Here is an 18,170-nt window from a genome sequence, read left to right on the forward strand (position 1 = left end):
CAGGCGTGGTTCAAATGCGGAAGGTTTCACTCTAATGTCAGTTCCCTAAATTAGTACACTCGTGTGGGAATCCTCTAGAGGTGTCTCTCGGGGACGGTTTTATCTCATGGGGGAATGTTTGAGTAAAACTTGCCCATGTCTTAAGACATGTTGGGACAGAATATGCGGATCCTCAGCGGACGATGGAGAAAACAGCATGAAGACTGACAGTGACTGTACGGGCGAAGGACCCGGTAATACAGAGACTGATCGGTACACACACCCCCAGCCCCAGCCTCAGCCTCAGCCGCCTCCGCCACCTCTGCATCCGAGTCCGAATAGTGCTGTCTATACTGCTCTATGGGACTTTGAGGCACGCGACGGACAGGAGTTGTCGTTCAAAGCTGGTGATATGTTCGAGATTGTCAACAATTCTGGTGACTGGTGGACTGCGAAGAAAATCGACTCATTCGGCAGTGTGACCACCGGCTTTGTTCCGTTCAATTATCTGGCGCGAGCGGAATCCATAGAGTCCCAACCGTGAGTGTCAAAGCTACTTCTGAAAAGTAGTTTGTTAACACTATTACACAGTGCGTTTTTATTTCAGTGCTGTTGTTAATGTTGTGGTTATTTCAGCAAACAGTTTCGTAAATTCAGCTTGAAGCATTGAGTAACATTTTTATTTATCATTCAACTGAACTGTCCTCACGCATTTTAGACACTTCCATGCAATAAATGCACGCCCTTGCCTTGAATAGGCGATTAAACTTCGGTTTCCGTTTCAGGTGGCCAAAATTAGATTTGAGAACATCACACTTCGACTCATTTTTAGCTCAGATTGCAGGCTATCCGAAAATCATTATCTCACAGCTAGCCCCCGCGGTCATATTGTGATTCACTTTATGAAGTATTAAATACTCTCATAATTAATTAAAGTTAATTAAATTAGCTTTTTTAATTAATTAAATTAAAGATCTCTTTCGTGACCGATTTTTTAACCGATTATTTTAAATTAATTGGTTCACAATAAATAACATTGATTTGTGAATTCGACTGATGTAGAAGATTAAACTTGCAGTAGGCCTAGCTAAAAACTTAGTGATTAAATTATACGGACATAGCGAGTTAACAGAAAACAACTTAAGTTGTCTCAGATTCTTAAACTAGGTGTGCTCTAGACTGAGCTCAACTCTATCTTATTTATGTGGACTCTGACCTACACCAACTACGAACACATTGTCCATTCTATCATGAATGCCTATTGAAGACGAATAAAGCTAGATTTATACTCGTATAGTATGGAAGGCGAACGGGGTCAATAAAAAAAATAATGGACAAATTGTCTGTGACGTCACCCATAGACTTTCTGAAGAACGGTTTTGAGGCCGTTTATGGGGGGTATCGGGGGCCATCTTGGAAAATTTTGGGAAATCCTAACCCCGCCCACCTTCTGGCCAATCCATGGGTAAAGGACACGAGTCCGGTGATAAATGGAACAGCGCGTTCTTCAAAGCGTCACTCAGCTCGCTCTGCTATCTCTGTATGTATATTTTAGGCAACAATAAAACGAAATATGTTATAAAACACCACACTAACTCTTTTTAGTTTTCATTTAAAGAAATCTTAAACATTATAGCCACACAAATGTGGTTCAGGCAACGCGTATTGATTATATTCACTGCATATAACGTTAGCCTATTTATAAAAAACGAAATATAAAACACAACCCTGCCTCTTTTCGTTTAAATATAATATAAAAATATGAAACATTTTAATATGGTTCAGGCAATATGTGCATTTGTACTAAACAACAGATGTTGCAGTAAACAACATTACAGATCATCTTCGTTGTATTAAATTTTAAAATGACAAAACTCAACCCAGTCTCTTTTTGTTAAATTTCAGTTTTATCAATATTAGCCATTATAAAAGTATAAGTAAAAGGTAAAGTTACAAGAAGCTATACAAATAAAGCAAACAATTTAGTCAAACATCAGCGCTCGATTTAGTCTAACCATACAACGGTAAAGTTAAATAGCTTATAAAGTTATGAAACTTCACTTAGGCCTCAGCCAAAACGATTGGCCAGGGAACAAAATATAGATTCACGAGACCAAAAATCAACCCGTTAGATATACACAAGACGAATTATATCTCATGTTTAACCACTACAGAGACGCCAGAGTCAGCGGCAAATGTCAGAACGACTAGCCGAGGAAAGGCTGTTCCAGGCGGGGTACATGAGCACCTAGGGCCCGGTGATCGTCTGGATCTCACAACCTGGATAAAATTTTCATAAATCTTTATAAATAAACCACAGATTTGAGCTTTAAACAACTACATTCTCGCCTGAAAAACTCTTAAAACTAAATACAAAATACAAAAACAGTAGTATTATATTTCAACTGTATATTAAAAAATGGTGCTTCTTATGTTGTCATTCTCCTTGGCGCAGCCTGTGCTTGTTATCAGCTGTCAATCAAGCTGTCAATCAAAGTTAACCACGCCCTTATTTGTCATACATTTTATATCTAAATACAATCTAAACTAAAGAGTTAGAAAAAAAATTCTTCATTTTTCAGAATAGAATGTTGCTGCTTGGTCAACACCATAGACTGTAAAAAAAGATGGACGACGCCCCTTCGCTCTCTTCCATTGGTGAGAACCAAGGGGGTAATCTTTCAGAAAAAACTAAAGCTTCCCTGGGGCCGCCATTGATTAGCAGACCATCACCTGCTGTTAGCATTCCATTGACTCCCATTCATTTTGGCGTCACTTTGACAGCGAATAACTTTACATCTGAGGCATTTAAAGACCATTATTTATGACCATTATGTCCATTATTTATTTATAAAGAAACACGAAAATGTATAAAAGGCTCCATTACCTTGTATCTTACGTTATGGCCCCGTAGAAGCAGTTTTTGTAAAAATAGGCTAACGATTGCATCATAATTAACCATGCGACAGTCACCGGGGGGCAATCAAGACGTTTTGGCTTCACTTTTCAGGGCTTGTGCGGCACGCTTGGTGTTGACCAAGCGTGCCGCACAAGCCCTGAAAAGTGAAACCAAAACGATGGCTTCTTTTTTTACATTTTTTATAGCGATGTTATAAAAACGGTGGTGTAACGTCATGATTGACAGCTGTGATTGACAAGTTATCTGAGCGAAGTAGTCAATGAAGCACCAACAGACTTTTTTTCGGGATCTTCGGAGGACTGAGGAGATTGTATTTACTTTATTTTAACAAGCCTCTTGTCGTACTGCAATCAACAGACATAAAAATTGGAGCAGAACGGAGGAACGGAGCAGACATAGGCCACCTAAAAAAGTGCAGGGAGAGTGCATTCTGCAAGAGTGAGGGTGGGGCGTTGATTTCGCGGCTTTCGCGTTGATTTCCTGCTCACTACTGCTCAGGTCTGGTCCCGAGATCGCTACTGCGCAGACTCAAGTCCCAAAATGTCAGCGCCATATCGGGACACTGGCGGCTTCAGTTCTCACCAATGGAAGAGAGGGAAGGGGCGTCGTCCATTTTTTTTTACAATCTATGGTCAACACGCACTGTTTGTCCGCCTTAACGCGGCAATTTTTTACGTGTTTCTTTTGTGTGTAGACACGCACATTCTGATCGTGTTAAGGCGTCAGTTGTCATCGCGTTACTTTAGTACTTTTAAAGACGCATAGTTTTACCATGTTAAAGTCCCCATGAAATCAAAATTGACCCTATTTACTTTGTTAGCGCATATTACTAGTCTTGTGGTGAACAATTAATCCGTGCAAGAAAATATTTAAAAAAAAATTTTTTTACCATGGTAATCTTTAATCAAAATCTGAAAATGCCCCTCCCCTCTGCATTGGAGGACCTTCTCCGCTGACGTAGGTTTGAGGAATTGGTTTGGGCAACGCGTAACCACTCCCCTCAAACCGTTAGTCTGCTATGAGCAGAGATGGAGAGGAGGAGCGCTAGAGGAAAACCCTGCCCTCTGTTCAATATTCCGTTTCACTGGGAAATACGTCATAACACTGGAGAAAAGTCGTTTGCAACTTCCGGTTCACGGGGACTTTAAGACGACTGATTTGAACGTGCATCTCAAAGGAAAACTCAACTCATTACCGAATGATACAGGGTTTTGCACGAATCGATTGAGTCAAAGATTTAATGAATTCCTATTCATTTTCAACTGCCTCGCATCATTCCTGAATGAATCAGCCGTTTGAATGAATCGTTTGAATAAATGACTCAATAACTCACTCATTAAGATGGTCACCTGCCGCCTCCTACTGGTGGTTTAGTTTCATATTTAAAAGCATCTTTCTTTCCAAAATTTCTTATTTGTATGTTCAAAAAATATTAAAAATAATATTATTACATTATTTAATGCAGTTTAATTTGATTGGTAACAGCCCTTTAGCATCTTATTATTCTATTTTAATTTATTGATCAAATTTAAGAATTTTAAATGAAAGATGAAGCATATATTTAAAACGATTAGGGAAAAATGCCCTTTATAAAGGTTAAAATATCATAAATATGCCGATTTATATATAAATTATATTTACAACACACACACAAAAAAAAATCCAAAATTTTTCCTGGACAAACAAATGTTTTTACTCTGACAAGTGAATGACCGACCGAAGCACAATCAAATGAAATGGCTTAATGTTGAGCCCTGATATATTTTTTTATTATTATTAATTTTTTTACCCATAAACTTGTTTTTAGGAAGCTATAGGTTACAGTGGTAAGAATAACTTTGTGAAACCTTTGTGGGTGGTGGTTTCCCAGACAGGGTTTAAATTAAGACAGCAGTATGCCTTGATCTAGTTAATCGTGCATTTCTTTTCTTTTATTCCACAGCTGATGTGTGCAGTTTTTTTACTGCTTGCATTAAAATAATTTTCTCTTGTTTTGTTTTTTAATTGCAGTCTTTTTCTTCTGCCATTCATGCTTATCAGCTCCATGCAATCTTAAGCTTTTCTTGGTTCAGCTGCACACAATCTGAAAAGTTTTTTTGACAGTTTGCTAAAATAATATAGCCATTCTAAAAGCCATCGTTTAAGCTGTTGAGTCGACTTTTCTATCTTGAGAAAGAACGTTAAACGAACAACTTAAAAGGGCATGACAAATCATGACATAAGACTGACATCACTCACAAACGTACCAATGCATTATCCCTCATGAACAAATACAACATCTGATGTTTGCATACGTGCATACCAGTATACCATTATGACATCCTTCATGAATAAACATGACGTCTGATGTTTGTATACATATATACCAACGTACCATCCCGTCACATATGCAAATGTAGTCTCAAATACAACAATTTCATTGGCTGCTGTGCGTGTTGACGCGGTCAAAATTCACACGTTTCGTTTAAAGACTTTTGACCCTGACCGCCTTCCAATTAGCCAATCAGAGTAAGTGTGCGCGGGGCGACATGTGCAGCCCCGCCCCGATCTGCAGGCTGCAGCCAGGTGTACTTGCATTTACCTGTGCGATTTTTATTTATTTTTTTCTCCCCACCAATCCCAAATGCATGCTGAAGCTGTCAAGGTTAAAAAAAAACCATGTCATAGTACCATAAAAAAAATCATAACGTCCTTGGTACTGAAGCTTTGGGTGAAGAAATGACAGAAATTTAAGTTGTTATTCACTGATAATGTTTTCCTCCAGTGAGCTAATAACAGTTGTGAAGGATCAAGGCCTGTTCACACCAATAACGGTAAATATAAAGATAACTATATCGATAATTATATTAACGTGACAGTGTCACACCAATGGAGGATATTTTTATGTTTATTTTAAGCATGCAGTTTTGTCATCTGCCTCTTTAAATACTCAAGCTCTTTAAAGCAGGATGGATTCTGAATGGCTGTCAACGTTTCTATCATTCATGAACCGGAAATATTTCTCTGAAAGTGATTTCAACCATATCATTCTCTGCGTCATTATTGTTGTAGCTGTGATGTGGACTTCCCTATTCTCATAGAACTACAACGATTATTAAAACTTAATAGTTCTAGCCCTTGGTGTGAATGGCCCTTTACTAAGTGAAACACAGTTGAACGGAAGAAACTGATCAGTCTGTTTCGTGAATGAATCGTTCAGACCGTTTTGAGAATCAGTTTGGTGATTGATTGATTCATTGAACAGTTCTGATTCAAAGGAATGTGAATTAAATAGCACAGGTGTTTATTAATGTATTAATAATTTGTGATCCTCCACTATCAATTGTACCCTAAAGGAAATTATACTGTACAACCCATTTGTTTTCTGTATCTTTAGGTGGTTTTTTGGAAAGATGAGCCGTTTTGAAGCATTGAGTCACCTCATGTTTGCAGGAAATGATAATGGATCCTTCCTTGTACGAATCAGTGAGACAGACAGCACGGGCTTTGTGATCTCAGGTGTGTGTGTTGTTTTCTCACAGTCAATAGTGAGTCTGTTACCGCATATCCTTAAAGCTGCTATTGGAGACTGAAGTTCTGAATCTTCTCTCTTAGTGAGGACACAAGACAAAGCAAAGCACTTCAAGATCTACCAGTCTGGTGGAAAGTTCTATGTGGATCCATCTCCTACATTCGCCAGTGTATTAGAGCTGATTGAATATTATCAAACTCACCCATTCTCCACTTCAGACCAACTGAAGCGACCCTGTATTCGGGTGAGACTCTCTTTTTCTTCCCATTTTTCCCCATTCTCCTCTCATGCTTGTTTTTTTAGCTCCCTTATTCTCACATTCTCTTTCAGTTTTGTCATATGAGGAAGTGATTGAAAGAGTTTCTTCATTTTTATGAGAACACCAGCTTCTGTCTATTTGCATTAGAGACAGTAAATATTTGCAACATCAAGAAACTTATTTTTCAGTCCTCCAGCAAACACATGCTGATGTCTAAATGTAAAGCATCCAACCCAGTAAATATGGGACGTGTATATATACAGTAGCAGAAATAAAATGAACTGCATTTGTAAGCTTACTTCCTGACACCACTGACTCATCTTCCTGTAGAAAAAGCCCCGGCTTGAGAATCTGCCACCCTCCACGGTCGATGAATGGGAGGTGCCTAAAGAACAACTTACCTTAGAGAAGCAGCTGGGCAGTGGCCACTTTGCTGAAGTTTACAGTGGCACGTGGAAGAATCACACTAAAGTGGCCATCAAAATCCTCAAGAACAACGGTGAGCTCATAGCTAGAGGTGCCACAGAGCAGAGCTAAAAATAAGAATGTAAATGTTGCACAGCAAAATAACATATAAGGGGCAATGACACACCAATCCCACGGTCGGCCATCGACCGACTCGGGCTAGTTTTTGCGGTGTGTTCCACACGTCAGCTGTTGTCAGGCTCACATCAGCAGGATATTGAATCATCATTGGTGAGAGATCATCGGCCGTTCAGTTTAGCGCGCGAGTCAGTGCACAAGAAAAAAAAGGCTAAAGTGATGAAAGCACTGAGCATTCCAAATACAAGAATATTTTCATAACAACATGAGCCGCCTGGAATGAAGAAAGTGATCAGCGTGATTGGTATGATGAACATAGACTATTGATACCTGCTGATATAGACAGTTATTTCCCTACATGCAGGCGCAGAACGCACAAGATAGTTGGCAGCCAGCTGTGGTCCTTTAAAGGGTTAGTTCACCCAAAAATTTAAATTATGTCATTAATGACTCCACCCTCATGTCGTTCCAAGCCCGTAAGACCTCAGTTCATCTTCAGAACACAGTTTAAGATATTTTAGATTTAGTCCGAGAGCTTTCTGTTGCTCCATTGAAAGTCAATGGACGGCATACTGTCCATGTCCAGAAAGGCAATACAGACATCATCAAAGTAGTCCATGTGACATCAGTGGCTCAATCTTAAGTTTATCAAGCGACGAGAATACTTTTTGTAAACAAAGTAAAAAGTAAAAGTAAACAAAAATAACGACTTTATTCCACTATTCATTTCCTTCTCTCTGGGCCTCAAGTGAGTTCACGTAGTGTTTTTGCGTAGCGCGTCTGTGTTGTACGTCACACGCCTCACACATGACCAGCGTCGGCCAATAGTGAGCCTACGTGTGACGTACAACACAGACGCGCTGCACAAAAACACTACATGAAATAGCTCGAGGCCCAGAGAGAAGGAAATGAATAGTGGAATAAAGTCTTTATTTTTGTTTACTTTTTGCGCACAAAAAGTATTCTCGTCGCTTGATGATTGAGCCACTGATGTCACATGGACTAGTTTGATGATGTCTTTATTGCCTTTCTGGACATGGACAGTATGCCGTCCATTGACTTTCAATGGAGGAACAGAAAGCTCTCGGACTAAATCTAAAATATCTTAAACTGCGTTCTGAAGATGAACGGAGGTCTTACGGGCTTGGAACGACATGAGGGTGAGTCATTAATTACATAATTTTCATGTTTGGGTGAACTAACCCTTTAAGTGTGTTCAAGTGCAGCTTTTCGGCCAACGCGAGGCGACAACATAGCTTTCGTCACCGCTAGTTCTTTGACGTCTGCTTGGTGTGTCACAGACCTTTACAAATGCAACTTACAAGTCTTCTAGTTTCAACTCTGCCTGTTCTTTTTATCCAAAAGAAATTCTGGCTGTTTTTAAACATGAAAAGAATTCAATTTTGTTACTAAGTTTTAAATGAAAAAAATTCCACAAACTCTGCAATTAATTCATTCTAAAATATGAGAGGACTGACATATTAATTATGACCGCCGCTAGCATAGCTAGCGAAAGCGGTCATATAGGGATTGTCAAAAATGTATTTATTTTTTTTTTTTTTTGTCACCTTACTGAATTTTTCGTCAACTATACTAGGGACACCGAAGCACCGGGGAACATGAAATTTGGTGGGCATGTAGCCCCACTAGACTTCTAAGGAAAAATTTTGTTTGGTCCCCGGGGGCCACTTTCCCCCCCCCGCGCTGGGGCCCCCGTAAATTTTTCGTCAACGATACCAGGGACACCGAAGCACCGGGGAACATGAAATTTGGTGGGCATGTAGCCCCACTAGACCTTTAAGGAAAAATTTCGTTTGGTCCCCGGGGGCCACTCCCCCCCCCCCCCCCCCCCCCCCGCGCTGGGCCCCCCCAAACCCAAAAAAATGCAGTTTTTCCTAAATAACTACTTGAACCGTGGCACCGAGGATGAAGAAATTTTTATGGTATGTTGGTCTACTAGACTTTTACGGAAAAATTTCGTTTGGTCCCCGGGGGCCACAGAATTTCATCCATGGGGGGGGTATAAAATAAATTCATTTATGTGCACATTTAGTGACTGTACACTCATCGGCCTGTAGATGGTGCTGTTGAGCGAAGGGTTGCTGGTTTAGGATGATACTGTCACACAAACACATGCAGGAATACAAACAAACGCAAGCATGCACACACACTGACATCCACACGCACAGACACACACCCATACACACACATACAAATCCATATGCACAGACACACACACACAAACACACACGCGCACACATGTACGCACACATACATACACGCACACACACACATACACAAACACACACACATACACACACACACACACACACACAAACACACACACAAACACACACACACACAGACAGACATGCACATACTATTACTTTTTTTAGGTATATACATAAACACGCAATACAGCCAAATTACTCCACGTCATTTATTTTTGTGGAAAGCCAGTGCAGGCCTGAGCGGCGGTCATATTTTGTACCGCGATGCGGTACATCTAGTTTGTTTTTAAAGATGAAAACATTTTCACATCGATATTACAGTCTTTGATTCAGCATAGGCATTGTTTGTTGGAAAAATGCTGAATATGACCTTTTCATAGCTTTAAACACAAGAGTGTGTATGTATTCATTTACTTGACACTGACAGCAGTTAATGCAGTGAAAAATAAAGTTAATGCAGCGGATCAAAAGAGGTTTTTGAGTGCCTTAGAAGAAGATACACGGCAGGAATTAAACATGAACACATTCATACAGGAAATAGAATAAACTCAAACCAGTTTTTGAACCACTTTTATCTGAGTAAAAACATTTCAAAGGTAAGATACACAATACTCCAGACAGAACCCCAGGATCTGCTGGGAATTCTTTCTTTTCCCAGTTACAGTGTTCTGGAATTGCCTTGAGGGAAAGAACTGAAGCATGACATGGATAGGCAATTTTTGGATGTAAATGGGTAATGTGACATTGGGCTAAAATCAGCTGCATAATTCAGACAAAACAAATGTATCCTTATGAAGGCAACCACCTGCTTTGCAGCCTTAGGGCATGAATTGTACATTGCACACATTACTGGTGAGGTAAATGTGAGCTGAGGCTGAACACGATGTAAGTCATGCAGAATGGCAAGTGATCCTCAACATTACACTGGTAAATCTGCAACTGAATACCTCGAACAGAAAAATAAGTAATGTGGAATAAATTTTGTACTATATGTTGCAATACACTTTTGCCTTGTTAAATAAAATAAAAAACTTTAAAACTTTAAAACAAGATAAATGTAATGACTAAATTTAATGAATATGTTTAAAACAAGAAATAAAAAAAAATACAAGAACATTTTCCGAAGGAGTTTGAAAAATTAAAGATACATCATCATGAAAAGTCTTTATCTTATCTATATATATTTTCTGGTAAACAAGGTAAAAATGCTGATTTTCTAATAAATACTTAATATAGTTTTATAAATAAAAAAAAAATAGATATATTTGTAATAAATAAATATAATAAATAATATTTTTGTCTATTTCTTTTTCTTTTTTTTACCACAGATGCTCTGAATCAGAAGGACTTTCAGTTGGAGGTGCAGATCATGAAGCGTCTACGTCACAGGCACCTGATTTCTCTCTTTGCCATCTGCTCTTCCTCCACCCCGTTTTACATCATCACCGAACTAATAGAGAAGGGCGACCTGCTTAATTTCCTCAGAAGTCAGTCACTGTCCCCTAGATATGACTGATTGATGTCTTGCATTGATAATGCTGTCTCATAATCTTATACATCACTCCCCATCATTCAGGTCAAGAGGGTATGGTATTGGAGATGGAGTCTCTGATCGACATGGCAGCTCAAGTAGCAGATGGGATGGTATATTTAGAGGCACATAACAGTATTCATAGAGACCTTGCTGCAAGAAATGTTCTAGTCGGAGAGGGATACATCTGCAAAATTGGTGATTTTGGCCTAGCTCGAGTCATTAAGGTGAGGACTTCACAATTTGGATCTTAAGTGATTGATATATATATAATTTGTGTGTGTGTGTGTGTGTGAGTGAGTGATATGTGATAAACTAGTTAGGCCAAAAGTAATCAAAAAGTATTCAGATTATATTACATTAAATGTACAGTATATTATGTTACTAACTATTACACACTACATGTGTGTGTGTATATAGATAGATAGATAGATAGATAGATAGATAGATAGATAGATAGATAGATAGATAGATAGATAGATAGATAGATAGATAGATAGATAGATAGATAGATAGATAGATAGATAGATAGATAGATACACATACCAGCATGCATACAAAAGCGAGTACCGGCACCTTATTTTGTCAACTTACAAAATATACTGCATCCTGGAAATTACTCTTGAAATGTAATAGGGACATTTATAGGGACATTTGCTTCCTGCTTTGTTGAAATAGCAGTATGAAACATGGTTTTGTGATCCTGATCCTGTGAAATTATAGCTTTGGTATATATTATGAAACCGAACAATCAAATTTAACCATTCCCAAGAGCGATTTTACAATCATTTTTAAGTGCTCTTCAGCGCATGCGTTTGTTCAATGAAGTTGTCTTTTAACATTTCTAGGAGCATGTTTATATATCTGATGAGAAGAAAATACCATATAAATGGACCGCACCTGAGGCTATAGGGCATGGCCGATACTCAACTAAATCTGATGTCTGGTCATTTGGGATTCTCCTTTATGAGATTGTCACACATGGAGCCATGCCTTACCCAGGTCAGTTTTAACATGCTAATTGTTGTAGCATGTTTTTGTTTTGTTTTTAGTTTAAGACTTAAGAATATTTATCATTTATATTTATCATTTTTAAATCATATTTTTATTTTATTATTATATATTTTATTATTGTATAAAATATAAAAATATGAAGTGTATATTTTATTGTACTTTATCTATGTAGATTTAAGTTACAGTACAAATAAAAGGGCGTTTTCTGAGGGGGTGTTTTTTCACATGTGAGAACATGGAGAAAAATGTTTTTTTCTGGCTGTTGACAATATTTTGAGAGTGATAAAATGGGATTTCAAAAAATTCCTCCTGTAAACCCCTTAAAGGGGACATATCATGCTAAATGCACTTTTTTACCCCTTAAATGCATTTTGTTGTATATTTGGAGTGTTTAGAAGTACAGAAAAGATGAAATTATTCTCTTCAGGTTTTTCGTTGATATCTTTATATTCTGTTTTGGTCATATTTTTCAACCGGTTCAGATTTTTCTGTTATCTATGACGTTTTTTGAACTATCACGTCACAGTATTTGCAGCGGAACTGCCAAATAAGGACATTGACTTCCGGCCCAACACTTCGAGCAATCCGCCATTATTATTTCTCGCTGCAATTTTGTAGTCCAAGCTAAAGGTTGCAGAAGTTACGAGAGGGTAAGTTAAAATGTTCGGTTGTTGGATGTAGTAACCCACACGCTTCATTACACAGTCTAATGTAGATGAACTGCCATATCCACATGTTTAACTGAAAGAACGAGCAGAGAGAGAGAGACCCGGTCGCGCGCTCGCACTCTCTCTCTCTCTCGGAGCCCGGCAAAAGTGTAAACAAGATTCACCATCTCCAAACGAGACGCTGTCTTGCTCTCTCTCCCTCGCACATATTAATCAAAATAAATCGACATGGTGGTAAAAGGTCGGAAGACCAAAGTTTCATGTATAAATACAGTAACACACCATTGCGATACATCCATATGAAGACGTTGTTCTGCAGGTTCGTCGTCTTCATTTTCATTTCGCTCCGGCTCTGACTCTGGCTCGAACATGTAAGGCTGGCTGGACAAGTCTTCCGTTGTTGACATTTTGTTAATAACGTGTGCATAAAAAGTTTATGTACCGCTAGATAATCCTATCTCTGCTATCAGACTACAAAAATGGCCGAACGGGGTGGAGTTGAACCTCTGCAACGCGGAGAGGGGGCGGGGTATGAAGTGTCTCAATTGTATTTAAAGAGACCGCACCAAAACGAGTTGCTGTCAGAAGCACATCAGAAAAGGGGTAAAAAGGGGCCTGTGGAGCTATAATAATGAGGAATTCAGACCCAAGCATTGCAGTTCCGCTTTATATAGACTACAAATGTATGATTTATATGTAAAAAGGAACAATTTAAAAGTATGATATGTCTCCTTTAAGAAGTTAACAAGAATTCAGATTTCTGTTCAAGAAAAGTATGCAAATTTGTGAATATTTCATTAGATAATGCCTCATTTGCAACATTTCAGAAAACTTTAAATATAAAAAATGTTTGTGATGCTAAATGTAATCAGTGAACTGTTTTTTTGCCCTGTTCATCTTGGGGTTCTTGCCTTGCAGCCTTAAGTCCTTAACATTTGAGTCTGTATTGAAGCCATTATCTTCTTTTATAGGTGTTCATAATTCTGAGGTGTATGATCTCGTCACAAAAAAACGCTATAGAATGCCTTCACCAGCCAATTGTCCAGAGATCATCTATAACATCATGAAATCTTGCTGGAGTGCAGAGCCAGAGGACCGTCCCACGTTTGAGGTTCTGAAGCATGAACTAAACTACTATCAAGACAGCGTCTGTAGTTATTCGGGCAAAGTTAAAGTCTTAAAGTCTTAGAAACCAAAACAAGACTGGCCATGAACAATTGCAACAGACAGATGCAATGTAAAATCATCTTTGAATTTTCCTTGTTGGATTAGATGGACTGTCGATTAGTCCAACATGTCAGTTTTCAGATAATGAGGAAGATGTGCACATGAAGCACTTTTTGGGAGCGCTAAGGGCAAATAATAATTTATTTGTGTTTAGACTTGAATATAATGTATAATGAGACAGATGCTGTAGGTGTTGTTGTTGTTTATTATAATAATAAACCTTGTTGTTCTCAGGTAGAGTAGACTGAACTGATTAGAAGACCATGAAACCATTTTAAATTTGTAATCAACAATCTGTTCAGGGGCCAGTTAAAAGTAGGCTACTATTCTTTTTCTTTTTTTTACGTATTGAATGTGTTCTTGTTTTTAATGTTTTTTCCTCTTCTCAAGCCTTTAATGCAACTGTGAAAAGCAATAGAGAGGGATTTTCCATCATTCAAGTGGAATTATAAAATTAAATATGAAGCTATGAATGCCAAAGAATATGTACAAAATGCTATAAAACAACAAATAAGACATGCTGCTTTATGTTGATTTGTACACTTTAAATTGTGCTGTACTGTCGTAATATACTTTATTATATTTTATAATGTATTTCATTGTTAATGTTTATTGCAGTTCACCTACACAAATTCCCCATGGCAATCTTGCATTGCCGATAAACTCTAAAGAAAAAGAGCACAGACACACAAATATGTTAGAGCTCCTTTGTTATTCTACATTAAATTATGACAGGCACAACCCTGGTGTGTGTCTCAATTGAGATTAATTGCGTAAGAAAACAGTAAAGATGGGGAAGGATTGCGATCATATCATGCAAATATCTGCAAATTCAAAGGTCTATTAGATAACAGTTTTTATTTGTTTTGGCAGATGTGATACAAGTTCTCACAATAGGTGAACCAATGAATCAGGCCTGTGCAATATGAAAATTCACCAGCAGATGGCGACACACTATTATTTCACTGATGAGATGTATAGCTTGCAACCAAGAAGTCTGTATTTTAATTTAATTCAGTGGCATGTTATCATAGTGCAGCTGTCATAAAGCGTGAAACTGCAAATAAATAAATAAAATAATTATTCATGACCATGTTCAATCATGTACTTGGCCTATCCATAAGCACTGCGACCTTCATGCTTTCACTACAACAACAAACACGATATAGGCTATACCCCTATGGAGGCTCTGGCACTGTAAGTATGTGTTTATGTGTTATGCATTTTTAGCATATTTCTTAATATAGGCTACCCAAATGTTTCAATTTTAAACGAACTATTTTAAAGAAAATAAAATGTTTTTTTTTTTATCTCAGTATCACATTGAGGTGGACATGGGGTGAACTTTAAATATTTTCACTTCTTTTCACTTCCAATTTTTGGTGATACGCCATAAAGACCGTCACCATGACATTTAAATAAACGATGTTTATTTTTTGGAATATTGCAGTGTTATAAATGATTTATCCATGCACATCATTATCATTATTATTATTTTATTATTATTGCCCTCGTAATCAAAATAACTTCCCCTCTTTCAGCAACATCTCTTCCCTTCTCTGATGACGTGTTTGCCGGCGCCAGGGCAGAACAACCTGTCACTCACACCAACCATCCAATCCAATCCAATCCATTTCCCATGGACAAAATCAAGCCCCGCCCTACATTTGTTGGAGAAGTTGTATTTAACTTTTTTTTTTTTTTTTAAATGCTTTAAACAACAAAACAACATACATTTTGGAGCCAGGGGAGCAAAGAAAACACCTACAAAAATATATAATAAAATAAAAAACATTCACAAAAATACAAGACCTTTGTATCAATCAAAGATTTGGAAGACAGGCAAATGAACAGTTTTAATAGCTTTTCCATTAGTACTAGATTGAATAGTAGAAAAGTAATTCACATTCTTAAGGAATACTGAGAAAAGGGGCATAACTTACTTATGATTATGAATGTGAAATTTGACTAATAAAATTCAATAAATTACAAAAGCCTCCTTATTCACACTTATTATAGCCTACTTTAAAAAAAAATACATTTTCAAAATGCAGACAAAATTAAAGAGTATATTTTCCTTAATAAACAGACACCTCATACCATACCTTTTTGACATGAATACAATGCCAGAAAATGTGGGGTACTGTTTCCAAGTGCAAAGAGCAGCTTACATCAATGTAAAAATAAATAAAATTAACAATCTTGCATCACAATAAGTGTATTGTGATTGTCAAAACATTTTAGTAACTAAATAGAATTTTATAGGTTTAGTGACATGTCACAATGTTTACATGGTACAATTTCTGGTAAGCTAGGCCTACGTTGTTGTTGTTTTTTTGTTGTTGTTTTATTGCTTGACACAACTTTCTCGATTTCAATTCGATTCAATTCTTGTGATTTGATTCAATATTGACTCATTTGGATAAATATTAGGTACACAAGATAGGCGTTAATTTTTCTCAAGAAAAAGAAAAATCTCACCTAATGCATGTAAGAGAGCCGCTGTTAGTAGCCTAGCCTATTATTTAATTAAATATAATGGATTTGTTATTATAATAACAACTTTATTTAATGATATAAGTAAAAAAATAATAAATATGTAATAAAGAACACATATTTAACTTTTTTTCTAGCCAACTAACGTGCTATGGTGATTAAATGGCTTTCCTGAGGTAAATGTTATGTGACAGTTGTTCTAGCTGTTTTATTGACCTCTTTCCGCGGTTGAAAAACACTGACTGATCATATTCTGTATGAGGAATATACAGTTGTAGGCTACTGTATCTTTCAACATTGTTCATTCGTGTTTATTCACTATTAGCTTGATGATTGTTTCAGGTGCCGCTTGAACTGAGGCGTAGCCTATATCTGTCACGTCACATTTACAAGCGCCCAAACGTCTTTATTTGAAATTCATAATAAAATTTACAGAATCTGAGAAATAAAAAAAATAAAAAATTGTATCCTGCTCTGTCTTATATGTCGGTCTCCTTGTCCTTGATTTTTCTGTGCATGAGATAATGGATGTGCGGCGTGCGTGCGTGCGTGTGTGTGTGTGTCATACCTGTCAACCCTCCCGTTTTTCCCGGGATTCTCCCGTATTTTACATTGCTATCCCGCTATCATCCCGTTTAAATAATTTCCCGTATTTCTCCCGTATTTTTAATCTTTCTATAATTTTTTTTAAAAAAATCCCAAAGGGCGCAAACCAGTTAAGCGGAAATCCCGCCCTACAGCTAATTTCATTGGTTAAGGTTACAATGACGGGTAGGTTTAGGGGTCAGTGTTTGGTGTAGGCAATCAGTACTGTGATTCACATGACCAATAAAATCTTTAGAATCGGCTGCAGGGCGGGATTTCCACTGAAGTAGTTTGGGGGGAAAAATCGCGCAAAGAACAGCAGCATCCGAGGATGGGTGAACATGAGAGAGATGGCATTAACACACGCAATTATGTCAAAATGTCCGTTTTGTCGAGTATCCTCATAAGAACAGTCTGAGCAGTCTATTAGTTAAAAAAAAAAAAAGTCGTAAATGAAAGTAAAGAGTTGTGAGAGAATGAGACGCGTGTGAGATCCGTCAGCGGCTGTTTTTAAAGAGACAGTAGTCAATAAAGCTTTCTGTCAGTAAAGTTAATCAAAGAACAAAGGTTAAGGTAACAGAGAAAAGCACTCACTGCTCTTGACTAAAGATCTTTTTTTACTTTAATAAGGATTAATCTATGTACAATTTAAATTGTATGCAGTGCAAACTGTTTGATAACTTCAATTTCTGTATATTTTTCCTACCTGTTAGACAAATATTTAAAATATACTGTTTTATGTTTTTCTACATTAATTTGGAGATTAATTGTGAAATTATTACATTATAAAATGTAAGTTTTTTTAATGGCAATTAATCGTGATTAATTAATGTAGTTAATTGTTGCAATTGATAAAAATAAAGAAAGAAACATGAATAAGTCTTATGTTTATTTTAATTGAATAGTATGTATGTATTTATTTATGTTAATATCTGCGCAATTAATGTCTATTTAGCCTGCCTCTAACCCCCCCCCCAGCGTTCAGATTTCCCGTATTTTGGTATCCAAATGTTGACAGGTATGGTGTGTGTGAGAAATGCTGAATGCGTGAGAGCTGGCAGTGTAGCCTACAGACAAGGAGTGACTGAAAGTCAACTTTTATAGGAACACAAAAGGTAATGAGCAACACAGCTGAACAGAATGAACTCATAATGTGATCATGGTAATTAATGGCGGGAATACAAACAAAGCAAGGCATGTGACGTG

The 18,170-nt window shown here is 37.4% G+C and overlaps 1 protein-coding gene across 1 annotated transcript; it reads left to right on the plus strand.

The window, feature by feature from the left end:
• The first annotated feature begins 39 nt into the window (after nt 1-39).
• Nucleotides 40-14,981, plus strand: ptk6b (PTK6 protein tyrosine kinase 6b). Its single transcript, XM_081386323.1, has 8 exons — nt 40-519; nt 6,276-6,397; nt 6,494-6,654; nt 7,000-7,168; nt 10,772-10,930; nt 11,020-11,201; nt 11,823-11,976; nt 13,628-14,981. The coding sequence occupies exons 1-8, from the start codon at nt 107-109 to the stop codon at nt 13,843-13,845; spliced, it is 1,578 nt and encodes a 525-aa protein (XP_081242449.1). The 5' UTR covers nt 40-106; the 3' UTR covers nt 13,846-14,981.
• Nucleotides 14,982-18,170: the final 3,189 nt, after the last annotated feature.

This window comes from Scardinius erythrophthalmus, assembly GCF_964197995.2.
Source record: "Scardinius erythrophthalmus genome assembly, chromosome: 15".
Classification (NCBI taxonomy): domain Eukaryota; kingdom Metazoa; phylum Chordata; class Actinopteri; order Cypriniformes; family Leuciscidae; genus Scardinius; species Scardinius erythrophthalmus.